Below are 20,682 nucleotides of genomic sequence, written 5' to 3'. Positions count from 1 at the left end.
TTACCAAGTAGGCTAAAATAAAAAGTAATAATAAAAAGTAACACAATAAGAATAACGAGGCTATATACAGGGGGCACCGGTACCGAGTTAGTGTGCAGGGGTACAGGCTAGTTGAGGTAATCTGTAAATGTAGGTGGGGGCGAAGTGACTATGCATAGATAACAAACAGTAGCAGCAGTGTACAAAAGGAGGGGGGGGGGGGGGGGGGGGGTCAATGTAAAATGTCCGGTGGCAATTTTATGAATTGTCTAATGGCTTGAGGGTAGAAGCTGTTGAAGAGCCTTTTGGTCCTAGACATGGTACTCCGGTACTGCTCGCCGTGCTGTAGCAGAGAAAACAGTCTATAACTTGGGTGACTGGAGTCAATTTTATTGGCCGGCCGCAGCATGCATAATTGTACTGATGGGAACTCAAAGGACGTGGGCCGTTTTAGGATACAACTCAAGGTGTCATAAAAAAAATGCACCCCCCTCCCCAATGTTACAAATATTTTCAAATGACCCTCTCCTTGTACTGTAACAAGACAATGTGCACACCTTCCCCACTCTAATAATAACTGTAGGGACCCTGTGTTTAGAACCATGGATATCGACTTTGCCACTTCAGCTTTTGTGTCACAGCTGATGCCATGTAGGGCTACAGGCCTAAAGGTTGAGGTTTCCCTGACCACCACGCACAAGCTCACTCTCCCTGCCAGTTTAATTTACACTGCAATCAGAGCAGGCTACAGACAATGATTAGCTAGGGGAAAATCAGATTTTCAACATTTTGATGCCATATTTATAATTATATAAAATATACGCAACATATTTTCCACCATCAGGTTCTGTACCAACACACCACACAACCAATAAACAAAGCATACCAACTTCGGGCCCTTCAATATAATGGTTTGTGTTTTCAACACCACAATACATAGACTCGACAAACAGAAAATACATCCCTCCCTACCTTGTAGGCCTACCCAGTATCTAAGGCTTGACTATCTCAGAATGTCATTCAACTTTGTTGTTCTGTAACAGATGTCTCTTTCCATTCATCAAATGGCCGCTGTTGCAATTATGTTAGCACAGCTGAAAAGTGTTGTGCTCATTAAAGAAGCAATAAAACAGGTCTTATTTAGAAAAGTTGAGTATCTGGAGCATCAGCATTTGTGGGTTCGATTACAGGCTCAAAATGGCCAGAAACAAAGAACTTTCTTCTGAAACTCGTCAATCTATTCTTGTTCTGAGAAATGAAGACTATTCCATGCAAGAAATTGCCAAGAAACTGAAGATCTGGCACAACGCTGTGTACTACTCCCTTCACAGAACAGCGTAAACTGGCTCTAACCAGAATAGAAAGAGGAGTGGGAGGCTCAGGTGCACAACTGAGCAAGAGGACAAGTACATGAGTGTGTCTAGTTTGAGAAACAGACGCCTCACAAGTCCTCAATTGGCAGCTTCGTTAAATAGTACCGACAAAACACCAGTCTCAACGTCAACAGTGAAGAGCCGACTCCGGGATGCTGGCCTTCTAGGCAGAGTTCCTCTGTCCAGTGACTGTGTTCTTTAGCCCATCTTAATCTTTTTATTGGCCAATATGAGATATGGCTTTTTCTTTGCAACTCTGCCTAGAACGTAGAGACTGGTGTTTTGCGGGTACTATTTAATGAAGCTGCCAGTTGAGGACTTGTGAGGCATCTGTTTCTCAAACAAGGTAGGGGGGGTGGATCGGAAAACTAGTCAGTATCTGTTGTGATCACCATTTGCATCATGCAGTGACATCTCCTTTGCATAGAGTTGATCAGGCTGTTGATTGTGGCCTGTGGAATGTTGTCCCACGGTATCTCTGTGCACTCAAATTCCTTATGCCTGCCTATACCATAACCCCACCGCCACCATGGGGCACACTGTTCACAACATTGACATCATCAAACCACTCGCCCACAAGACATCATAAACGCTGTCTGCCATCTTCCCGATCCAGGTGAAACCGGGAGTCATCTGTGAAGAGCACACTTCTCCAGCGTGCCAGTGGCCATCAAAGGTGAGCATTTTCCCACTGGAGTCAGTTACGATCCCGAACTGCATTTAGGTCCTTGTGGAGGACAACCTTGGGGAGGACAACGAGCACACAGATGAGCTTCCCTGAGACGGTTTCCTGTGCAAACCCAGTTTCATCAGCTGTACGGGTGGCTGGTCTCAGACAATACCGCTGATAAAAAGCTGAATGTGGAAGTCCTGGGCTGGCGTGGTTACACATGGTCTGCGGTTGTAAGGCCAGTTGGACGTACTTCTAAATTCTCTAAAACGATGTTGGATGCAGCTTATGGTAAAGAAATTAACATTAAATTCTCTGGCAACAGCTCTGGTGGACATTCCTGCTTGCCAATTACACGCTCCCTCAAAACTTGAGACATCTGTGGCATTGTGTGACAGAACTGCACATTTTAGAGTAGCCTTTTATTTACCCCAACACAAGGTGCACCTGTGTACTGATCATGCTGTTTAATCAGCTTCTTGACATGCCACATCTGTCAGGTGGTTGCATTATCTTGGCAAAGTAGAAATGCTCACTAACAGGGATGTAAACGAATTTGTGCACAAAATGAGAAAAATAACCTGTATGGAACATTTCTGGGATCTTTTATTTCAGCTCATGAAATATGGGACAAACACTTTACATGTTGCGTTCACATTTTTGTTCAGTGGAGATACAGACACATTACAGAAAATAATCGGACCCTTTTTTCCAATTTTTGCCTAAAATGACATACTGTACCCATATCTAACTGCCTGTAGCTCAGGACCTGAAGCAAGGATATGCACATTTTTGATACAATTTGAAAGGAAACACTTTGAAGTTTGTGGAAATTTGAAATTAATGTAGGAGCATAACACATTAGGTCTGGTAAAAGATAATACCAATAAAAAAACATGCGTTTTTTCTTTCTCATCATCTTTGAAATGCAAGAGAAAGGCCAAACATTAATAGGATCCTAGGTGTAATTTAGATTTTGTCCACAGGATGGCAGCAGTGTGTGTGTGCAACGTTTCAGACTGATCCAGTGAAGAATTACCTCACTACACAATATTTTGTATCAGGTCTGCCAGGAGTTTGTCCAAAAGTGCCGAATTGGTCAATTCATACATTTTCAAGTACATAACTATATTTTTGGCCGATACCGATATCCGATAATAAACATTTTAGCGGCGTTTTAAGCATTCTAGTACAGTTAAATAGTTAACACACACGGGCGCAGCGGTCTAAGGCACTGCATCTCAGAGGCGTCACTACAGTCCCTGGTTCGAATCCAGGCTGTATCACATCCGGCCGTAATTGGGAGTCCCATAGGGAGGCTCACAACTAGCCCTGCATCGCCCGGGCCGTCATTGTAAATAAGAATTTGTTCTTAACTGACTTACCTAGTTAAATAAAGGTTACACACACACCAAAAAGTTATTTTGTTGGCATTTACGTACAGTGGGGCAAAAAAGTATTTAGTCAGCCACCAATTGTGCAAGTTCTCCCACTTAAAAGGATGAGAGAGGCCTGTAATTTTAATCATAGGTACACTTCAACTATGACAGACAAAATGAGGAAAAAAATCCAGAAAATCACATTGTAGGATTTTTAATGAATTTATTTGCAAATTATGGTGAAAACGATGCAGAACTGCAGTCAGGTCAAGACCCTGGAGAGGATGACCAGCATGCAGATGAGCTTCCCTGAGACGGTTTCTGACCGTTTGTGCAGAACCTTTACAGGAAGCCAGTGTAGAGGCCAGCACTGTAGTAATATTATCACATTTTTTGGTTCTAGTCAAGATTCTAGCAGCCGTATTTAGCACTATCTGAAGTTTATTTAGTGCTTTATCCGGGTCCCCAGAAAGTAGAGCATTGTAGTAGTCTGATCTATAAGTGACAAAAGCATGGATGAACTTTTCTGCATCATTTTTGGACAAAGAAGTTAGATTTTTGCAATGTTACAAAGATGGAAAAAAAGCTGTCCTTGAAACAGTCTTGATATGTTCGTCAAAAGAGAGATCAGGGTCCAGAGTAACATCGAGATACTTCACAGTTTTATTTGAGACGACTGTACAACCATCAAGATTAATTGTCAGATCCAACAGAAGATCTCTTTGTTTCTTGGGACATAGAACTGGCATCTCTGTTTTGTCCGAGTTTAAAAGTAAAACATTTGCCGCCATCCACTTATGTCTGAAACACAGGCTTCCAGGGAGGGCAATTTTGAGGCTTCACCATGTTTCATTGAAATGTACAGCTGTGTATCGTCTGAATAGCAGTGTACCCTAGAGTCAGGTGTGTTAGCTGAGGCTGGAGCAAAAGTATGTCAGCAATCAGGCCGCCGAGGACTGGAAATTCCCATCCGTGAACCAGTGCACGGTGCTGTGGTTCTCAAACCTTTCATCTGTGACCTCCAGATATTTCACAACTTTGTTGTAGCCCTGAACTAGCTCACCTTATTCACCTCATGTAAGGCTTGATGATTATGCTGCGTTCATAACCAAGTGTGAATTTACCACACACAGCATATTCAGCAGTTAAATGTAACAAAACATTGTTTTTATAAATAATCTATTAATTTATTGTTTGAACACTATAATTTGTTAACAAGCATGTTCGCTGTACTTTTAGTTCATGGTTTATACTGCTTGTTGGCCATTAAGCCAATCTGCATTTCTCAACGAGGTCAAAGCACGTGAATGCATTAACTGGTATTTACGACTTCACAACTGGTAAATTCCAACCTCCCACTTGGTTACGAACGCAGCATTAGTTGACAAGTTGAATCAGGTGTGCTAACTCAAATACATGGATCGGCTGGGGGAGGTTTGAGAACTGCTGGACAGAGGATGATCTTTATCAAGTTGTCATAGCCCCCCATCAGTCTGCAAACTCAGTCAAGTGCCAATTTCCAAATTGATCTCCCTTTTCACTTGTGGATATTGGATAATAACCAAGATAGTAAATATCCAGTCCACCTTTCCCATGCTGGCTTCTTGGAATTGTAGGTATATTGCTCTTCAGTGCAGGGGTCTAATTTAGACAGGCACAAGTCTCTTCATGAGCCATTACAATATGTTAGATATGGTCCTCCCGAGTGGCGCAGCAGAGCTAGAGGCATTACTACAGACCCGGGTTCATCCCCCTCCTCTCCCCTCTAACTATTCCCCAGGTCGTTGCTGCAAATGAGAACGTGTTCTCAGTCAACTTACCTGGTAAAATAACAGAAATTAAGTTAAGTGTGCATGAAACATTACAAATATGACTGTTTTCATTGAGTCAGATTATAGTTGAGTTGTGCAAGTTATCATTCACAGCATAGATAAAATGGTATGATCATGAAACACATGCTCATGATAGACCAGGTAGAAACTCTTCTGAATGTAAACAAGACATTTATTCTGTGATACCTTCTGAACAATTACAACCTCTAGGTGCTAAGTACAAAAATGTATAACATACAGTGGGTACATTTTTAGACCACAAGAACAATATGCGTAGAACTGTACATGAAACAGTAATGTGCAGATTTCAACACCAACACACAGCACACAGAATCAGATGGGTCCATGCACGCAGGATTTGTTCTGGGCTTTCAGATTATGCCTAATGATGGGTACTGGGCAGTGACTCCTGTTGCTCAGAAATCCACTAACTGATCTCTGTTTGACATGTGGGCTTCTTACGATGTTCCGCTAGTTAAAAAACAAATTCAGTCTCATCTTATTCAACCAAGAGCAGTATACTGAGGCATACCTCCTCTCACAGATTATAGCTACAATGTCTCTCTCAGTCCTCAATGATACTGTTTTCCCCCACAAAGCCTTTTCATTTATTCCTACTTATGCCTTCATTAGGACTCCTTTGAAGTGAAGCATTTGCCACAACCATAACACCTACACGGTTTTTACTTTTAGTATGGCGCTTTTTGTGGGCCTTTAAATTACTTGCTGATGTAAAGCCTTTTTTGCATAAAGGACATATATAAGAAGGTTTCTCCCCTGTGTGAGTCCTTGTGTGAACTGTCAGACCAGAATGACTACTAAAACATTTATCACAAAGACTGCAATTATATGGTTTTTCACCTGTATGGGTCCTCATGTGCACTTTAAGATGAGGGCCATTGCTAAAAGACCTGCCACATACACTACAGCTATGTGATTTCTACCCTATGTGGATCCTCATATGCATACCCATATGGGCACTCTGAGTAAATCCTTTCCCACAGTCGGGACAGTGATACAGTTTCTCCCCTGTGTGACATCTGATGTGTTTTTTCAGATTAGATTTACAGCTGAAACATTTCTCACAATCACGGCACTGATAAGGTTTCTCACCTGTGTGGGTCCTGATGTGTACTTTCAGATTAGCTGCACTGTTGGAATATTTACAACAAAAAGGGCATGGAAGTAGATTACGCCTGTGGCACCTCATATGCATTTTCAGTTTACTACTCATTGTAAAACATTTACTACAAACATCACAAGAAAACCTAGTGTCAATATGAGTTTGGAGGTGATCTTGCATACTCTCTATGGAATCAACGTTTTTTTTCACACACACCACTATCGTCTGCGTCCTTCGCATGCATTTTCATATGACAAACTAGAGAACCCATGGAGTTAGCTACAGAACAGTCTAGATTAACTGCAGCGAGGGTCTGGTAGTCACTGGTTGGTTCAAATAATCTGTAGTCCTCTCCATCAGATTCTGTGTTGATCTGTTCATTTGAGGTGCTGGGAAAATGTGAGGTCCAACTTGAAACCTGATCATAGTGACTTTTCACAAAGGCAGGAGAGAATATGAACTCTTCCTCCAGCCCTTGAAGCTGCTTTTCCACTTGACTGGTCCGGAGTTCTTCCTGTTCCTCTTTTACCTCCTGCCCCAGATTGGGGCTCCATTCCTTCTCACAGTGTTGCTGCTCAGGGGGAACCGCTTCCTTAGAGACAATGAGCTGCTGGAGGTCTGGAAAAAAAGAAAAAAAGAGGATGAAACCACAAACGCTGGATTTAGGCCTAGGCCTGTACTAGCCCAATAATGGACTACCCTACCCTTACTCCTTATAGTCTTATAATTATTTGGATCCCCATTAGCTTTTGCAGAAACATCAGCTAGTCTTCCTGTGGTCCACAAAACATCCCTTCATATTACATCAAAATCAATTTTACAAGACCTCCTGAGTGGCGCAGAGGTCTAAGGCATTGCATCGCAGTGCTAGAGGCACCACTACAGATCCGGGTTCGATCCCGGGCTGTGTTACAGCCGGCCGCGACCATGAGACACAATTGGCCCAGCGGTGTCCGGGTTAGAAGAGGGTTTGGCCGGCTGAGATGTCCTTGTCCCATCTTGCTCTAGCGACTCCATGTGGCGGCCGTGCGCATGCACACTGACTTTGGTCGACACATTAGTGCTGTTGGATTCCGGGTTAAGCGGGCAGTGTGTCAAGAAGCAGTGCGGCTTGGCGGGGTTGTGTTTGGGAGGAAGCATGACTCTTGACCTTCACTTCTCCCGAGTCCGTACGGGAGTTGTAGCGATGGGACAAGACTGTAACTACCGATTGGATATCACTAAAAAGATAACATTACAAAAAAATATATATATATGCACTGGCCCAATGCAGTACACTGTTCAACAACATTTGTGACGTCCTTCTTCCGTTTACACACAGATGATCAGACACAGATAACAGGTTCTGCTAATGAGCTTTTCCTAAACAAGCATTGTCATTTAACCATTTCAACAAAAAAAAAATTCAAGCTGATATGAAATATACTGTACATTCCTTAGGTTTTCAAAACTGTACTGCAAGCAATGTGTGTTAATGTTTAGAACAAGTGTCGAGGCTCTTAAATCTCCCCCGGCCATAATATACTATCACAGAGTTTCTAAACATACAGTGGTGCTTAAAGGATGTCACGCTGCTTGCTTAGCAGGTACCACTTCCTCCCTATTCGGCGCATACCTGGCTTGACCACTGGACCTCTGCTTTACAGAGTACCATTTACACCCTCAAGCGTCTCTACCGGTCGTGCCACTCAAAAGCTAGCCATTGAGTACATTTCACACAGCGTCATGTGCTACATTCACCCTTCAAATGTAATAAACAGCGATCCCAGCGTTGAGCTGAGCGCAACTATCATTCCGGGTCACGACACCACTGTACTGCCCACCAACACTCTGATGTCTTTTGATACTATCGTCAATAGGCGATAAAGGTAGTTAGGGCTAGGCTTGTACTATAAAATTCCTCTTTAGCAATGATTTAGGCTATATACCAGTTTATAGACATTGATCTGGGCCCGGTTTCCCAAAGGCATGTTAAGGCTAAATTCATCGTTAGAACCCTATCAATTTGCCTACAAACTGGTGTAATTCCTGTCTAGAGGAATTATCGAGTGACGCTTTCGGGAAAACAGGATTATTTACAGAAAATGACAGTTAAAGCGACAAACCTGCTCGGTGTACCTTAATTTCAGGTTTAATAACGATATCCAGCAGTTTCTGTAGACGGTCGTTCTCCTTCTTTGTACGGACAAATTCTCCCTGGTGCTCTGCTATCGTTTGTTCAACTACCTCGAATATCTCCTCAGCAGCCGCTTTTAATCGCTGGTTAAGAAACACTCTGAACAACCGTATTTTAGACATGTTCAGGGAATGCAAGTTTAGTTTGCTAGTTACCTGAATTACGAGCTTGCTAGCACTGCGCTATATATGAACTGACCCTGGTTGCTAGCGCTGGAACAAAAAAACAGCGTCTCGTTAGCAACACTAAAAAGGCGAATCGCAACCAATTGACAGGTGCATACACCGCCGCCAACTGGAATGTGAGGCCGGTCACGATATATATTCTCTTAACTAACCTTAATCCCGACAAACCTCACTACTTCCGTCACCCCCATGTAAAATACCACCCACTCCCCATTCCCTTCCGGGTCACGGAATTTAAGGCATTTTCTGAGTAGAGCGTTGTGGGAATTGTGTTGTGTAGTTTATGCACTACTCAAGATACACAAGTATAGTTTTGTAGTGTTCACTAGGAAAACAGTAGTATTTACAGTAGTAATCAGGTAAGTACAGTATTTTTACTACTTGATGTTGGTAGTAAATAAGTAGTCAAAACACTACAGCTTTACTACACAAGCTTATCAGCAGTAATCAGGTAGTTTTTACTACTTGTTTGCAGTGGTGTAAAGTACTTAAGTAAAAATACTTTCAAGTACTACTTAGGTCGTTTTTTGGGGTAACTGTACTTTACTTTACTATTTATATTTATGACAACTTGTACTTTTACTTCACTACATTACTAATGAAAATAATGTACTTTTTACTCTATACATTTTCAAATCAAATTTGATTTGTCACATACACATGGTTAGAACCCTTTTCCCTGACACCCAAAAGTACTCATTAAATGGACACTTTATTGTCGAAACTGAGCCCCGCCAATCCATCACGACTGGTCTGCCGACGCAATCGCCCGATGTGGTCTCAACAAGCTATTCCGTTACAATGTCGCCGAAGAACCATCTGCTAGCCCCGGCCCTCTAGCTTTCTGAATGCCGTGTCCCCCACTCGCCTAGCGTAGTAGTGACTACCGAACGGCCCCCGATTCACCTATTGCTGTTCACTGGGCCCTTTGATCACTCGGCTACACAGCTCATGCCCCCTGGACTGTTTCAATAACACGGTACCTCATTTTGTTTATCTGTCGGCCCCAGCCTCGAACTCAGGGCCTGTATGTACCTAACTGACCCGCTCTGCCAATTCATTGCCATTTACCCGTTGTTGTCTTAGCTCTCCCGATCAACACCTGTGATTTCTTTATGCCTCTCTCTAATGTCAATATGCCTTGTCTACTGCTGCCTTGGCTAGTTTTTATTATTTTATTTCACTGTAGAGCCCTCAGTCCCGCTCAACATGCCTTAGATAGCTCTTTTATCCCATCCCACACACATGCAGAGACCTCACCTGGCTTAACTGGTGCCTCCAGAGACGAAACCTCTCTCATCGTCACGCAACGCCTAGGTTTACCTCCACTGTATTCATCCTACCATACCCTTGTCTGTACATTATGCCCTGAATCTATTCTACCACGCCCAGAAATCTGCTCCTTTTATTCTCTGTTCCCAACGCACTAGACGACCAGTTCTTATAGCCTTTAGCCGTACCCTTATCCTACTCCTCCTCTGTTCCTCTGGTGATGTAAAGGTTAACCCAGGCGCTGTAGCCCCCAGTTCCACTCCTATTCCCCAGGCGCTATCATTTGTTGACTTATGTAGCCGTAAAAGCCTTGGTTTCATGCACGTTAACGTCAGAAGCCTCCTCCCTAAGTTTGTTTTATTCACTGCTTTAGCACACTCCGCCAACACTGATGTCCTAACCGTGTATGAATCCTGGCTTAGGAAGGCCACCAAAAACTCTGACATTTCCATCCCCAACAACAACATTTTCCGCCAAGATCGAACTGCCAAAGGGGGCAGAGTTGCAATCTATTGCATAGATAGTCTGCAGAGTTCTGCCATGCTATCCAGGTCTGTGCCCAAACAGTTCAAGCTTCTACTTCTAAAAATCCACCTTCCAGAAATAAGTCTCTCACTGTTGCCACCTGTTATAGACCCCTCTCAGCCCCCAGTTGTTCCCTGGACACCATATGTGAATTGATTGCCCCCCATTTATCTTCAGAGTTCGTACTGTTAGGTGACCTAAACTGAGATATGCCTAACACCCTGGCCGTCCTACAATCTAAGATAGATGCCCTCAATCTCACACAAATGATCAAGGAACCTACCAGGTACAATCCTAAATCCGTAAACACGGGCACCCTCACAGATATCATCCTGACCAACCTGCCCTCTAAATACACATCTGCTATCTTCAACCAGGATCTCAGCGATCGCTGAGATAGCCCTTGGTTCACTCCAGACTTGCCCTTGACCAGCACAAAAACATCTTGTCGTGTACTGCATTAGCATAGAATAGCCCCCGCAATATGCAACATTTCAGGGAAGTTAGGAACCAATATACACAGTCAGTTAGGAAAGCAAAGGCTAGCTTTTTCAAACAGAAATTTGCATCCTGTAACACAAACTCCAAAACGTTCTGGGACACTGTAAAGTCCATGGAGAATAAGAGCACCTCCTCCTAGCTGCCCACTGCACTGAGGCTAGGAAACACCGTCACCACAGATAAATCTATGATAATCGAGAATTTCAATAAGCATTTTTCTTCGGCTGGCCATGCTTTCCACCTGGCTACCCCTATCCCGGCCAAAAGCTATGCACCCCCCACAGCAACTTGCCCAAGCCCGCCCGCTTCTCCTTCATCCAAATCCAGATAGCTGGTGTTCTGAAACTGCAAAATCTGGACCCCTACAAATCAGCTGGGCTAGACAATCAGGACCCTCTCTTTCTAAAATTCCATTTTGAACCCCGCTGTGTGTGGACAACTACAAATACCTAGGTGTCTGGTTAGACTGTAAACTCTCCTTCCAGACTCACATTGAGCATCTCCAATCCAAAATTAAATCTAGAATCGGCTTCCTAAGCCTCCTTCACTTATGCTACTAAACATACCCTCGCAAAACTGACTATCCTACCGATCCTTGACTTCGGCGATGTCATTTACAAAATAGCCTCACACTCTACTCAGCAGATTGGATGTAGTCTATCACAGTGCCATCCGTTTCGTCACCAAAGCCCCATACACTACCCACCACTGCGACCTGTATGCTCTCGTTGGCTGGCCCTCGTTTCATATTTGTCGCCAAACCCACTGGCTCCAGGTCATCTATAAGTCTTTGCTAGGTAAAGCCCCGCCTTATCTCAGCTCACTGGTCAGCATAGCAACATCCACCCGTAGCACGCAATCCAGCAGGTACAGTGCCTTGCGAAAGTATTCGGCCCCCTTGGCGACCTTTTGCCACATTTCACAACAGTATCTCGGACCTGCCTGGTGTGTTCCTTGTTCTTCATGATGCTCTCTGCGCTTTTAACGGACCTCTGAGACTATCACAGTGCAGGTGCATTTATACGGAGACTTGATTACACACAGGTGGATTGTATTTATCATCATTAGTCATTTAGGTCAACATTGGATCATTCAGAGATCCTCACTGAACTTCTGGAGAGAGTTTGCTGCACTGAAAGTAAAGGGGCTGAATAATTTTGCACGCCCAATTTTTCAGTTTTTGATTTGTTAAAAGTTTGAAATATCCAATAAATGTCGTTCCACTTCATGATTGTGTCCCACTTGTTGATTCTTCACAAAATAATACAGTTTATATATCTTTATGTTTGAAGCCTGAAATGTGGCAAAAGGTCGCAAAGTTCAAGGGGGCCGAATACTTTCGCAAGGCACTGTATATTTCACTGGTCATCCCCAAAGCCAACTCCTCTTTTGGCCGCCTTTCCTTCCAGTTCTCTGCTGTCAATGACTGGAACGAATTGCAAAAATCACTGAAGCTGGAGACTCATATCTCCCTCACTAACTTTAAGCATCAGCTGTCAGAGCAGCTTACCAATCATTACACCTGTACACAGCCCATCTGTAAATAGCCCACCCAACTACTTCATCCCCATATTGTTATTTATTTTTTCTCTTTTGCACCCCAGTATCTCTACTTGCACATCATCATCTGCACATCTATCACTCCAGTGTTAATGCTAAATTGTAATTATTTCACCACTATGGCCCATTTATTGCTGTACCTCCCTAATCTTACTACATTTGCACACACTGTATTTTTTTTATTCTATTGTGTTATTGACTGTACGTTTGTTTATCCCAAGTCTAACTCTGTGCTGTTTTTGCCGCACTGCTTTGCTTTATCTTGGCCAGGTCGCAGTTGAAAATGAGAACTTGTTCTCAACTGGCCTACCTGGTGGGGAAAAAAAACAAAAAAACAAAAGTGGACCTGACGTAGACAATGGAATATTTTAAATGTTTTGGCAATTGAATAGCATAAATGTTCACTATCCTTGGCTTTGGAATTTTCATCAAAGCTTTTTCATAATGTATTTAATATTTAAAATAACACATTAATTACATTTGGACATAGAAAAATGCATTATGTTAATTTCATCTATACACCCACTTGGATACCATCACCTACTGTACCTGCCCAGTGTCCTCATCTGAAGCACTTAATTCCCAGGGTCATTTTAAGAGATGGATAACCACGGTATCTGACCATCCTTACTTTAAGTAAGTGAAAGACTAAACAGGCCTCCAGCAGAAAGTAAACCAGCAGCTCTTTATTTCACAATATCATATACATTACCAAAATAATCAAACAGCACACATTTCCTTACATGTCAACAAACATAATTTATTTCTTGTAATAGTGGAGAGTTAGTTGAATGGAGTTTATTTCATGACCAAGTGGCTCATCTGTCTACAGTAGGTATTTATCCGAACATGGTGTGTCTTGTTTTGACTCACAACATCCTTGCTCAAACCAGTGATGTCACACCTGAAGGAAAAACAACCAAAGACAAGGTCAATTCATTTGTAAAATAACAATCTGCAAATCAATCATATTCCAAAACAGTTAGGGCTCAGAAAAGGATAAATACTAAGTTGACTTAAAAATGAAATAAAACAAGCACATGCAAGACACTGAACAAAGCAAGCACATCCATGTCTTGTGTTGAAATACGCAAAGACAAGTCTTAAGTTCTGATCTTCTAGATCTGACAAATACTGTATCTTATGGTTATACCCCAGAATTATAGATCACTCCTTTGAGCAGAAATTGAGTAGACTTGCGTGTTTTATTTATTCTAAGTCATTGGTTTAACCAAGTGTTCTGTGATACAATTGGGTGTTCATAATTTCTAGCTACCAATCATTAAGGAGAGGCTTACCGTGTGAGCCCTTGCACTGTTTGAGGGCCTCGTTGAAGCCCTCACACAAGCTGAGGTCAGCCTGAGTGGTGGCGCAGTCCAGGAACTGCCGCACCTCAAACATGCATGGGCCCGGCTGGGATGAGGCAGGTCGAGGGGCCTCCTGTAATGGCACAGACACACACACTTAATAAGTCACCTGTCAAAGGTACCGGTCAAAGGTACTGTATACATCTGCATTACCATTAACAAGCACTGATTTGACTACAGTGTGACAGACATGATCTAAATCTCCATGCCATCTCAGGTACATTACGCAAGATTTCCACCTGCCCTTTATATCTATGATACAGTAGTGATGAAGTGCAATTGTTTGATCGAATAATTAAAATATTAAACACTGTTGAAGCTATAAAAGTGCTTGTTTACTGAAGTGTGACTGGTTCCAAGCTATATTCTTTAATGTAAAATAATTTCTGCATAGTTTCACCTTTAAACTGATTCTGCAAAGATTTCATAGGACAGTATTGACAATCTTTAAAATGCTGCTTGTGTATGTAGAGCCTTCCTATGGCTAGTCCTACATGATAGTCAGCATCCAAAACCGCAAGGGCAGGTTGACATGATTTAATACTTAACGCAGTCAAATTAATAAACTATAACATAGAATCAATACAACAACCACTTTTTGGAGTCATGTCACTTTTCAAGACAACCCATGCTTCCTTTAAACAATAGATCCTTCATTGTTTGCAACTATTTGGCATAGGTATTGTAACACTGTCAGCGCCAGATGACACTCTGTTTTCATCTAGACTCAACGTCTGACATCAAGGAGTTTAATGTGACTATTCTTGGGTGGCAGGCAGCCTGGAAGCTAAGAGCGTTAGGCCAGTAACTGAAAAGGTGCTGCTTCGAATCCTTGAACCGAATAGGTGAATCTGTCTGTGCCCTTGAGCAAGGCACTTAACCCCAATTGCTCCTGTAAGTCGCTCTGGACAAGAGCGTCTGCTAAATTACTGAAATGTAAATGTAGCTAGCATGAGCTCACTTAGCTCAAACTCCTTTCTTCAGCTTTCTAGGACAGGTCTATTTCTATTTTCAGAAATGCTATCAAGAAATCAAACTGCAACATTTCAAACTGCGACGTCACATTTTTAAATACCCAAGATCCCCCCCCCATCTGTTTTTTGCACACTTAGAGTTCTTTCGGTTCTTCAACCACACAATACTGAATGTCCAACAACGTTGTTAGGTTACATTTTTAAATGCAATTTGAAAGCTGAAGGGTCAAATCCCTTAGGGCAGTAGCTTATCTTCACCATGGCTGCCAAAGTCAGTAATGCCTCTTAGAGACATCCTCTGCTGTCCAACGGCCACACCAAATATAGTACTGTCAGAACAGACAGAAACAGTACATCTTATTTTGGGCTGTTGTTCTTTCCAGACAACATACCTACATTCAATTTGTTTGACAAAAATGTAGGAATTTGGGAAGACCAGTACAATATCCCAACCTGAATAGACCAAAACTTCCTTCTAGTCCATTGCTTTGGTGAAAGCAATAGCCTACGGTGAAAACTAATCTAGTTCTATCCCCGTCAATGTTTCTGAAGAATAGAAAGCCATTTAGGAGTATTGTAACACTGCCTATTTCCGTTCACAGTTTCTCAACAGCCCCCTGACCTGCTCACCTGGTATGTGCTGGCGGTGGGTCTGGCTGTCTCAGGGCTGCCACCACTGAAGGCGCCGGTGAGGGCACTGCCCATGACATGGCCCATGGCAGAGCCCACTGCCACCCCGGCCGCGGTGGTGGCCATCTGGGCCATTAGGCCGGGTCCTTGGGGTGCGGCAGGAACAGCCAGGGCTGATGGGACTGGAGCGACTGGGGACGGGGAATTTTGGGACGGGGGATGATAGGTCGGAGCTGAGCTGAAAATACATTTTAAAAACACAATAAAGCCAACATAGCCTCTAAAACAGAACAGCTACATAACTATCGCTCTGACATCACTTGCATGAATTACAATTGTTATTTTGTTGCATCAAGCATCCCTGCACATCACCTGATACATTAGTAAGCAGCTGAGCTCTAATCATATAAACCCAAATAGATTACCATAATCTAGGATGAATACAGGCAAAACATCTTCTGAATGACAATAAGAAACTTTTATTGAAGTTGAATGGCATAACTTGATATTTGGCTTGTGCAAGCTTCACTAGGAAATGTTGACCTACCCAGTGCCCTTGGGGTCAAGAACTGAAAAATGACAGGACCTCTGCTATTAGGAGAAGTGTAAAAGTGATTTGGCAGTAGTTTTAGGCTATATTTCTAAAACAGTTGTGGGTCATCCAATTACAATAGGTATATACTACTACGCAAACAAGGATATAACTTTGTAATTAAACCGTCATCTGAATCGGTTGCATAATCGTTGGAAACACATTACCTGGCTGGTGCCGAAGAATGACTAGCACTGCGACTCCCTCTTGCCATGTTTGATGCAGATGTTCTTTACCACTTTAAGCTGTTTCTGCCAGGGTAAACTTGTCGTCGTTTATATAAAGAGTCGTCTTCCAAAGGCTGTTGTAACGTGGTTGGGTCTTGATGACAGCATGCACACGTGCCAGTGACCTTGTGTGGATTGTCTGGAGCGCATGCGCATATATACGAGTATGTAAAAGTAAAAATAACATTAAAATGTGATTACCGATTTCCTGAAGTTCAGTACCACGATGCATTTTTTTTACAATCACGTTACAAACAAAATAGGTACTTTGTTAATTCTTAATTCTAAAACTCTGACAACAGTTGTAGAGAACAGGTAAACAGATTATGAAAACTTTCTAGACGTTTCTCTGACTGAATGCATAATAAGATTAGGCAAGCATGAGAAGCTTTCAGTGACGTTCCAGTGTCCCCAAATCTCTGTTGAACTAGCCAATCCCTTACAAAAAATGCAGTTTTGAAACTGCCGTAAAAGTGCAGTAACTGCAGTCGACTGTAGTATTTTGTACACAGTAACTGCAGGATAACTGCAGTTGAACTGCATTCTAATTGCAGTACACTGCAAAATTACTGCAGTAACAAAAACGGTGTTATTTTGGACGCAGTATACTGCAGTTATACTGCACTCTGACTGGTCAACAAAGTATCCAGCTACACATACATTTTCATCAGAACCACATGCACACTAATAATTTGATATTAAACTGATTATGGCAGTAGGCAAATTATACAATAGTCATGAAACCAATTTACTCTGCTCATTTTAATCGGTGTACAAGCAACATCAAAGTAAGCATACACCGATTAAACACATGGTTTTCTGAGCAATCTTTCTAATTATTAGGACATATAAACACCTTAATTGGCGTTCCAGCAGTGTATTTGATCTGTGCATGTACTAGCACCAGCCGAGCGAGCCTCCCTCTTTAACAGGATCAGTGGGTCCCCCGCAGTACAGTTGAGCTAACATATGCTAATCGCATTAGCCTAAGGTTGTAAGCAACAAGACGATTTCCTAGGACATAGACATATCTGATATTGGCAGAAAGCTTAAATTATTTTAAATCTAACTGCACTGTCCAATTTGCAGTAGCTATTACAGTGAAATAATACCATGCTATTGTTTGAGGAGAGTGCACAGTTATGAATTTAAAAAGTTATTCATAAACCAATTAGGTACATTTGGGCAGTCTTGATACAAAGATTATAACAGAAATGCAATGGTTCATTGGATCAGTCTAAAACGTTGCACATACACTGCTGCCATCTAGTGGCTAGAATCTAAATTGCGCCTGGGCTGGAATAATACATTATGGCCTTTCTGGTACAACAAAAAATAATGTGTGCTTTTTTCTTTGTAATTTATTTTACCAGATCTAATGTGTTATATTCTCCTACATTCATGTCACATTTCCACAAACTTCAAAATGTTTCCTTTCAAATGGTATCAAGAATATGCATCTCCTTGCTTCGGGTCCTGAGCTACAGGCAGTTAAAATTTGGGTATGTCATTTTATAGGCGAACATTTTAAAAAGGGGCGGATCCTTATTAACGCGAGTTCGGAACATTTGAGCTATAATAAGCTTCCTAACAAGTGGTTGTATGCGTTTTCGAAGTAGTTTTCACATATAAACGTTGTATGTCCGAAATCAGAATAAAATATGCTTCACAAAAATAACATGGTCGCTGTGGTAGAACGTCTATTTTGATTGGCGATTTTCTGCATTTATCAGCGTGGCATCAGGTTGCCTGATTTCAGATGTGTCCATGTAAACATGATTATTAGGGAAATCGTTATTCTTGCAAAGCATGTACACGTTTTAATCGAGCTATTATATTAATCTGACTATCCACAGTAATCGCATTATTTTGTGCGCATGTAACCGTACTCACTTTACTGTAGTCAAATAGGAACATCTTCAATCGGTCATTCGCTGATGTATTTATTGCCTTTGATGGCCACTTGATGACGCTAAAAGTCTAGAGGAAAATAAATCAACCCTCAGCAATTTATCAAACTGGGATTAAACGAAACAATATGCCATTTCAAGGTTCTGTAATATAATAACAACTCCCAAGTTGTTAATTATCATTTATTTGTAATATGTGTATTCTGGAAAACCCTTATTGAAGCATATCAAATTGTATTTGTCACATGACTCGTAAACAACAAATGTAGACGGACAATGAAACGCTTACTTACGGCCCTTCCAAACAATGCAGAGAGAAAAAAAATAGAAAAATAATAACACGAGGAATAAATATACAAAGAGTAACGATACATTCGCTATGTAGACAGGGTACCAGTACCGATTAGATGTGCAAGGGTATGAAGTAATTGAGGTAGATATGTGCATATAGGTAGGGGTTAAGTGACTAGGCAGTAGGATATATTGTATAATACACAGTAGCAGCAGCATATGTGATGAGTCAAAAGAGTTTAATCTATCTCAATTAAGCACTTGTTTTGTTTATAGAAACCCATAATGAATGTGATGTTTATAGTGTGCTGTACTGCAATCTTGGCCAGACAGAAAAATAACTACAGTAAGCACATGTTGTATTTGGAGGAGGTAGAAAGTATGGTTCAGTATAAACACAAAGAGTGATGAAAACAAAGCGTTCCATTAAGGCTTAATCTTAAGCATGGATAGCTTGTAAATATTTTTCCATACATTCTTGCAATTTAAGCCTCTGAGGTGGTGGTGAATGCCTGGAGAGAGTCGTCGCCATAGGAGACACATTAATTAAACATCAGTTGGGTATCGTAAGCAAATGGAACCTGTGGGCTGCAGGAAAAATGCACAAGCAGACAGAACCATTGTTTGATGTGTTTTTGGTACAGAGCAAACCAGCTTGTTTGCCTCTCATCTATAATGATGGTGGGTAATTGGTGTCTCTGTGTATGTGTCTCTGTTTATTTTCTTTGTGCTGTGGTTGATGTATTTACAGGGGCCCAATTCCATTGGGATTGCACTTGTCTGTAACCTTTGACCTCTTTATCTTTTTGCCCTATTCATTTGCCACTTGTGTCCTGTTTATGATTTTGATGAGGAGCACCACTACAGTTACACAATACCCCCAAGGCTCTTAGAGATGTAATATTGATAATGATAGTAAACCAGGCACTTTTCTTACATTCCAAGTCAATACACAGCACAAGGTCTGTGAAAACAAGGGCTGAAGACATGGCCTGTCTATTTATGCATTAATTTAGAACTAGCAGCACAGATATATCCGTGCAGCATTTAATGTAAGCTCACGGGATCAGTCGGCTTTGCAAGGCTAATGGGATTGGTGATTCAGGGAATTTATTTGAGGATGTTACATCTCTTATCAGGTAGACGTGCTTACTCATCTCAATGACTTGCAGCTGGGCTACAGCATTAAAGCTACAGTCTGTGATTCGAAAAACAACAAAATGGGATCCCCACCATGCACTTGTTTTGGTACGCATCCCAAATCCCAGACTGTACAGATATAGGATCTTCATTTGTGCCAGTTTGCTACAGCAAGAAAATAATGCATCAGGATCAGAACATTTGAATTATTATGTGGATTATAATGCATGGACATATTTGTAGGGGTTGATACCTTTTCTCGTAAGGGAAAATCAAGTCTGAAATTTCAAAGTGGAAATTAGAAACGTCAGAGGCCTTTTTAAACCTCAAATATACTACACATTCTACATTTCCTGCATTACAAGAATGTTCTCCTGCAATAGGGTGATCAAATTAAGATCCTACATCTGTACACAGCACAAGGTCTTTATTTAGAATGAGTGTCCAAAGTTACTCTGTGGTTATGTAGCCTATAACTGGACTAGTTCATTTCTTCTCATTGTGTGGCATTGCTTGGGGTGTTTAATCGAGGAGGAAATTAGTATGATTCACCCACTTTTAGTTTTCTGAGGTTTGGGATGGGATTGGTGATCCAGAGCATTTATGTGAGAATGTTACATCTCTTATCAGGTAGACACGCTTACTCATCTCAATGACTTGCAGCTGGGCTACAGCATTAAAGCTACAGTCTGCGATTAGAAAAACAACAAACTGGAGTCCCCACATCGCACTTGTTTTGGTATACATCGCAAATCCCAGACTGTAGCTTTAACCAAACGCCAAGATCACAAGTGTGTTGAACCAAGACCCAGTGGTGCTGGAGTGTGACCAAAAACATCCCCTTGTGTGCGATATCAAATGCTGATGTTGATAAGTTTGCTTAAACCAGCAACTATATCATAGGTGCTGAGTTTCACAAGTGATATGTTATCATTAGAGAATAATCCCATTCCCTTCACATGACCACAGTGCCTCC

The 20,682-nt window shown here is 41.8% G+C and overlaps 2 protein-coding genes across 2 annotated transcripts; both read right to left on the bottom strand.

Moving 5' to 3' along the window:
- Positions 1 to 5,387: 5,387 nt before the first annotated feature.
- Positions 5,388 to 8,936, bottom strand: LOC109868440 (uncharacterized). Its single transcript, XM_020458012.2, has 2 exons — positions 8,462 to 8,936; positions 5,388 to 6,974 (listed from the first exon to the last, which is right to left on the bottom strand). Exons 1-2 carry the CDS (start codon positions 8,652 to 8,654, stop codon positions 6,550 to 6,552), a joined length of 618 nt encoding a protein of 205 aa, XP_020313601.1. The 5' UTR covers positions 8,655 to 8,936; the 3' UTR covers positions 5,388 to 6,549.
- A 4,305-nt stretch (positions 8,937 to 13,241) lies between these two features.
- Positions 13,242 to 18,279, bottom strand: chchd10 (coiled-coil-helix-coiled-coil-helix domain containing 10). The gene is made up of 5 exons (XM_020458459.2): positions 18,259 to 18,279; positions 16,306 to 16,504; positions 15,547 to 15,784; positions 13,874 to 14,015; positions 13,242 to 13,479 (listed from the first exon to the last, which is right to left on the bottom strand). Exons 2-5 carry the CDS (start codon positions 16,350 to 16,352, stop codon positions 13,460 to 13,462), a joined length of 447 nt encoding a protein of 148 aa, XP_020314048.1. The 5' UTR covers positions 16,353 to 16,504; positions 18,259 to 18,279; the 3' UTR covers positions 13,242 to 13,459.
- Positions 18,280 to 20,682: the final 2,403 nt, after the last annotated feature.

The sequence above is a fragment of the Oncorhynchus kisutch genome, linkage group LG23 (genome assembly GCF_002021735.2).
Source record: "Oncorhynchus kisutch isolate 150728-3 linkage group LG23, Okis_V2, whole genome shotgun sequence".
NCBI classification, from domain to species: Eukaryota; Metazoa; Chordata; class Actinopteri; order Salmoniformes; family Salmonidae; genus Oncorhynchus; species Oncorhynchus kisutch.
This window is presented reverse-complemented; position numbering and strand designations above follow the sequence as displayed.

Excerpts from the sequence above, each read along its gene's own strand:
- LOC109868440 (XM_020458012.2), bottom strand. The coding sequence starts at position 8,654 with ATGTCTAAAATACGGTTGTTCAGAGTGTTTCTTAACCAGCGATTAAAA. Across the intron at positions 6,975-8,461 it reads AATTAAGGTACACCGAGCAG|ACCTCCAGCAGCTCATTGTC; the intron begins GTTTGTCGCTTT and ends CTTTTTTTCCAG.
- chchd10 (XM_020458459.2), bottom strand. The coding sequence starts at position 16,352 with ATGGCAAGAGGGAGTCGCAGTGCTAGTCATTCTTCGGCACCAGCCAG. Across the intron at positions 14,016-15,546 it reads CCACCGCCAGCACATACCAG|GAGGCCCCTCGACCTGCCTC; the intron begins GTGAGCAGGTCA and ends GTGCCATTACAG. Across the intron at positions 13,480-13,873 it reads ACAGTGCAAGGGCTCACACG|GTGTGACATCACTGGTTTGA; the intron begins GTAAGCCTCTCC and ends TTTTTCCTTCAG.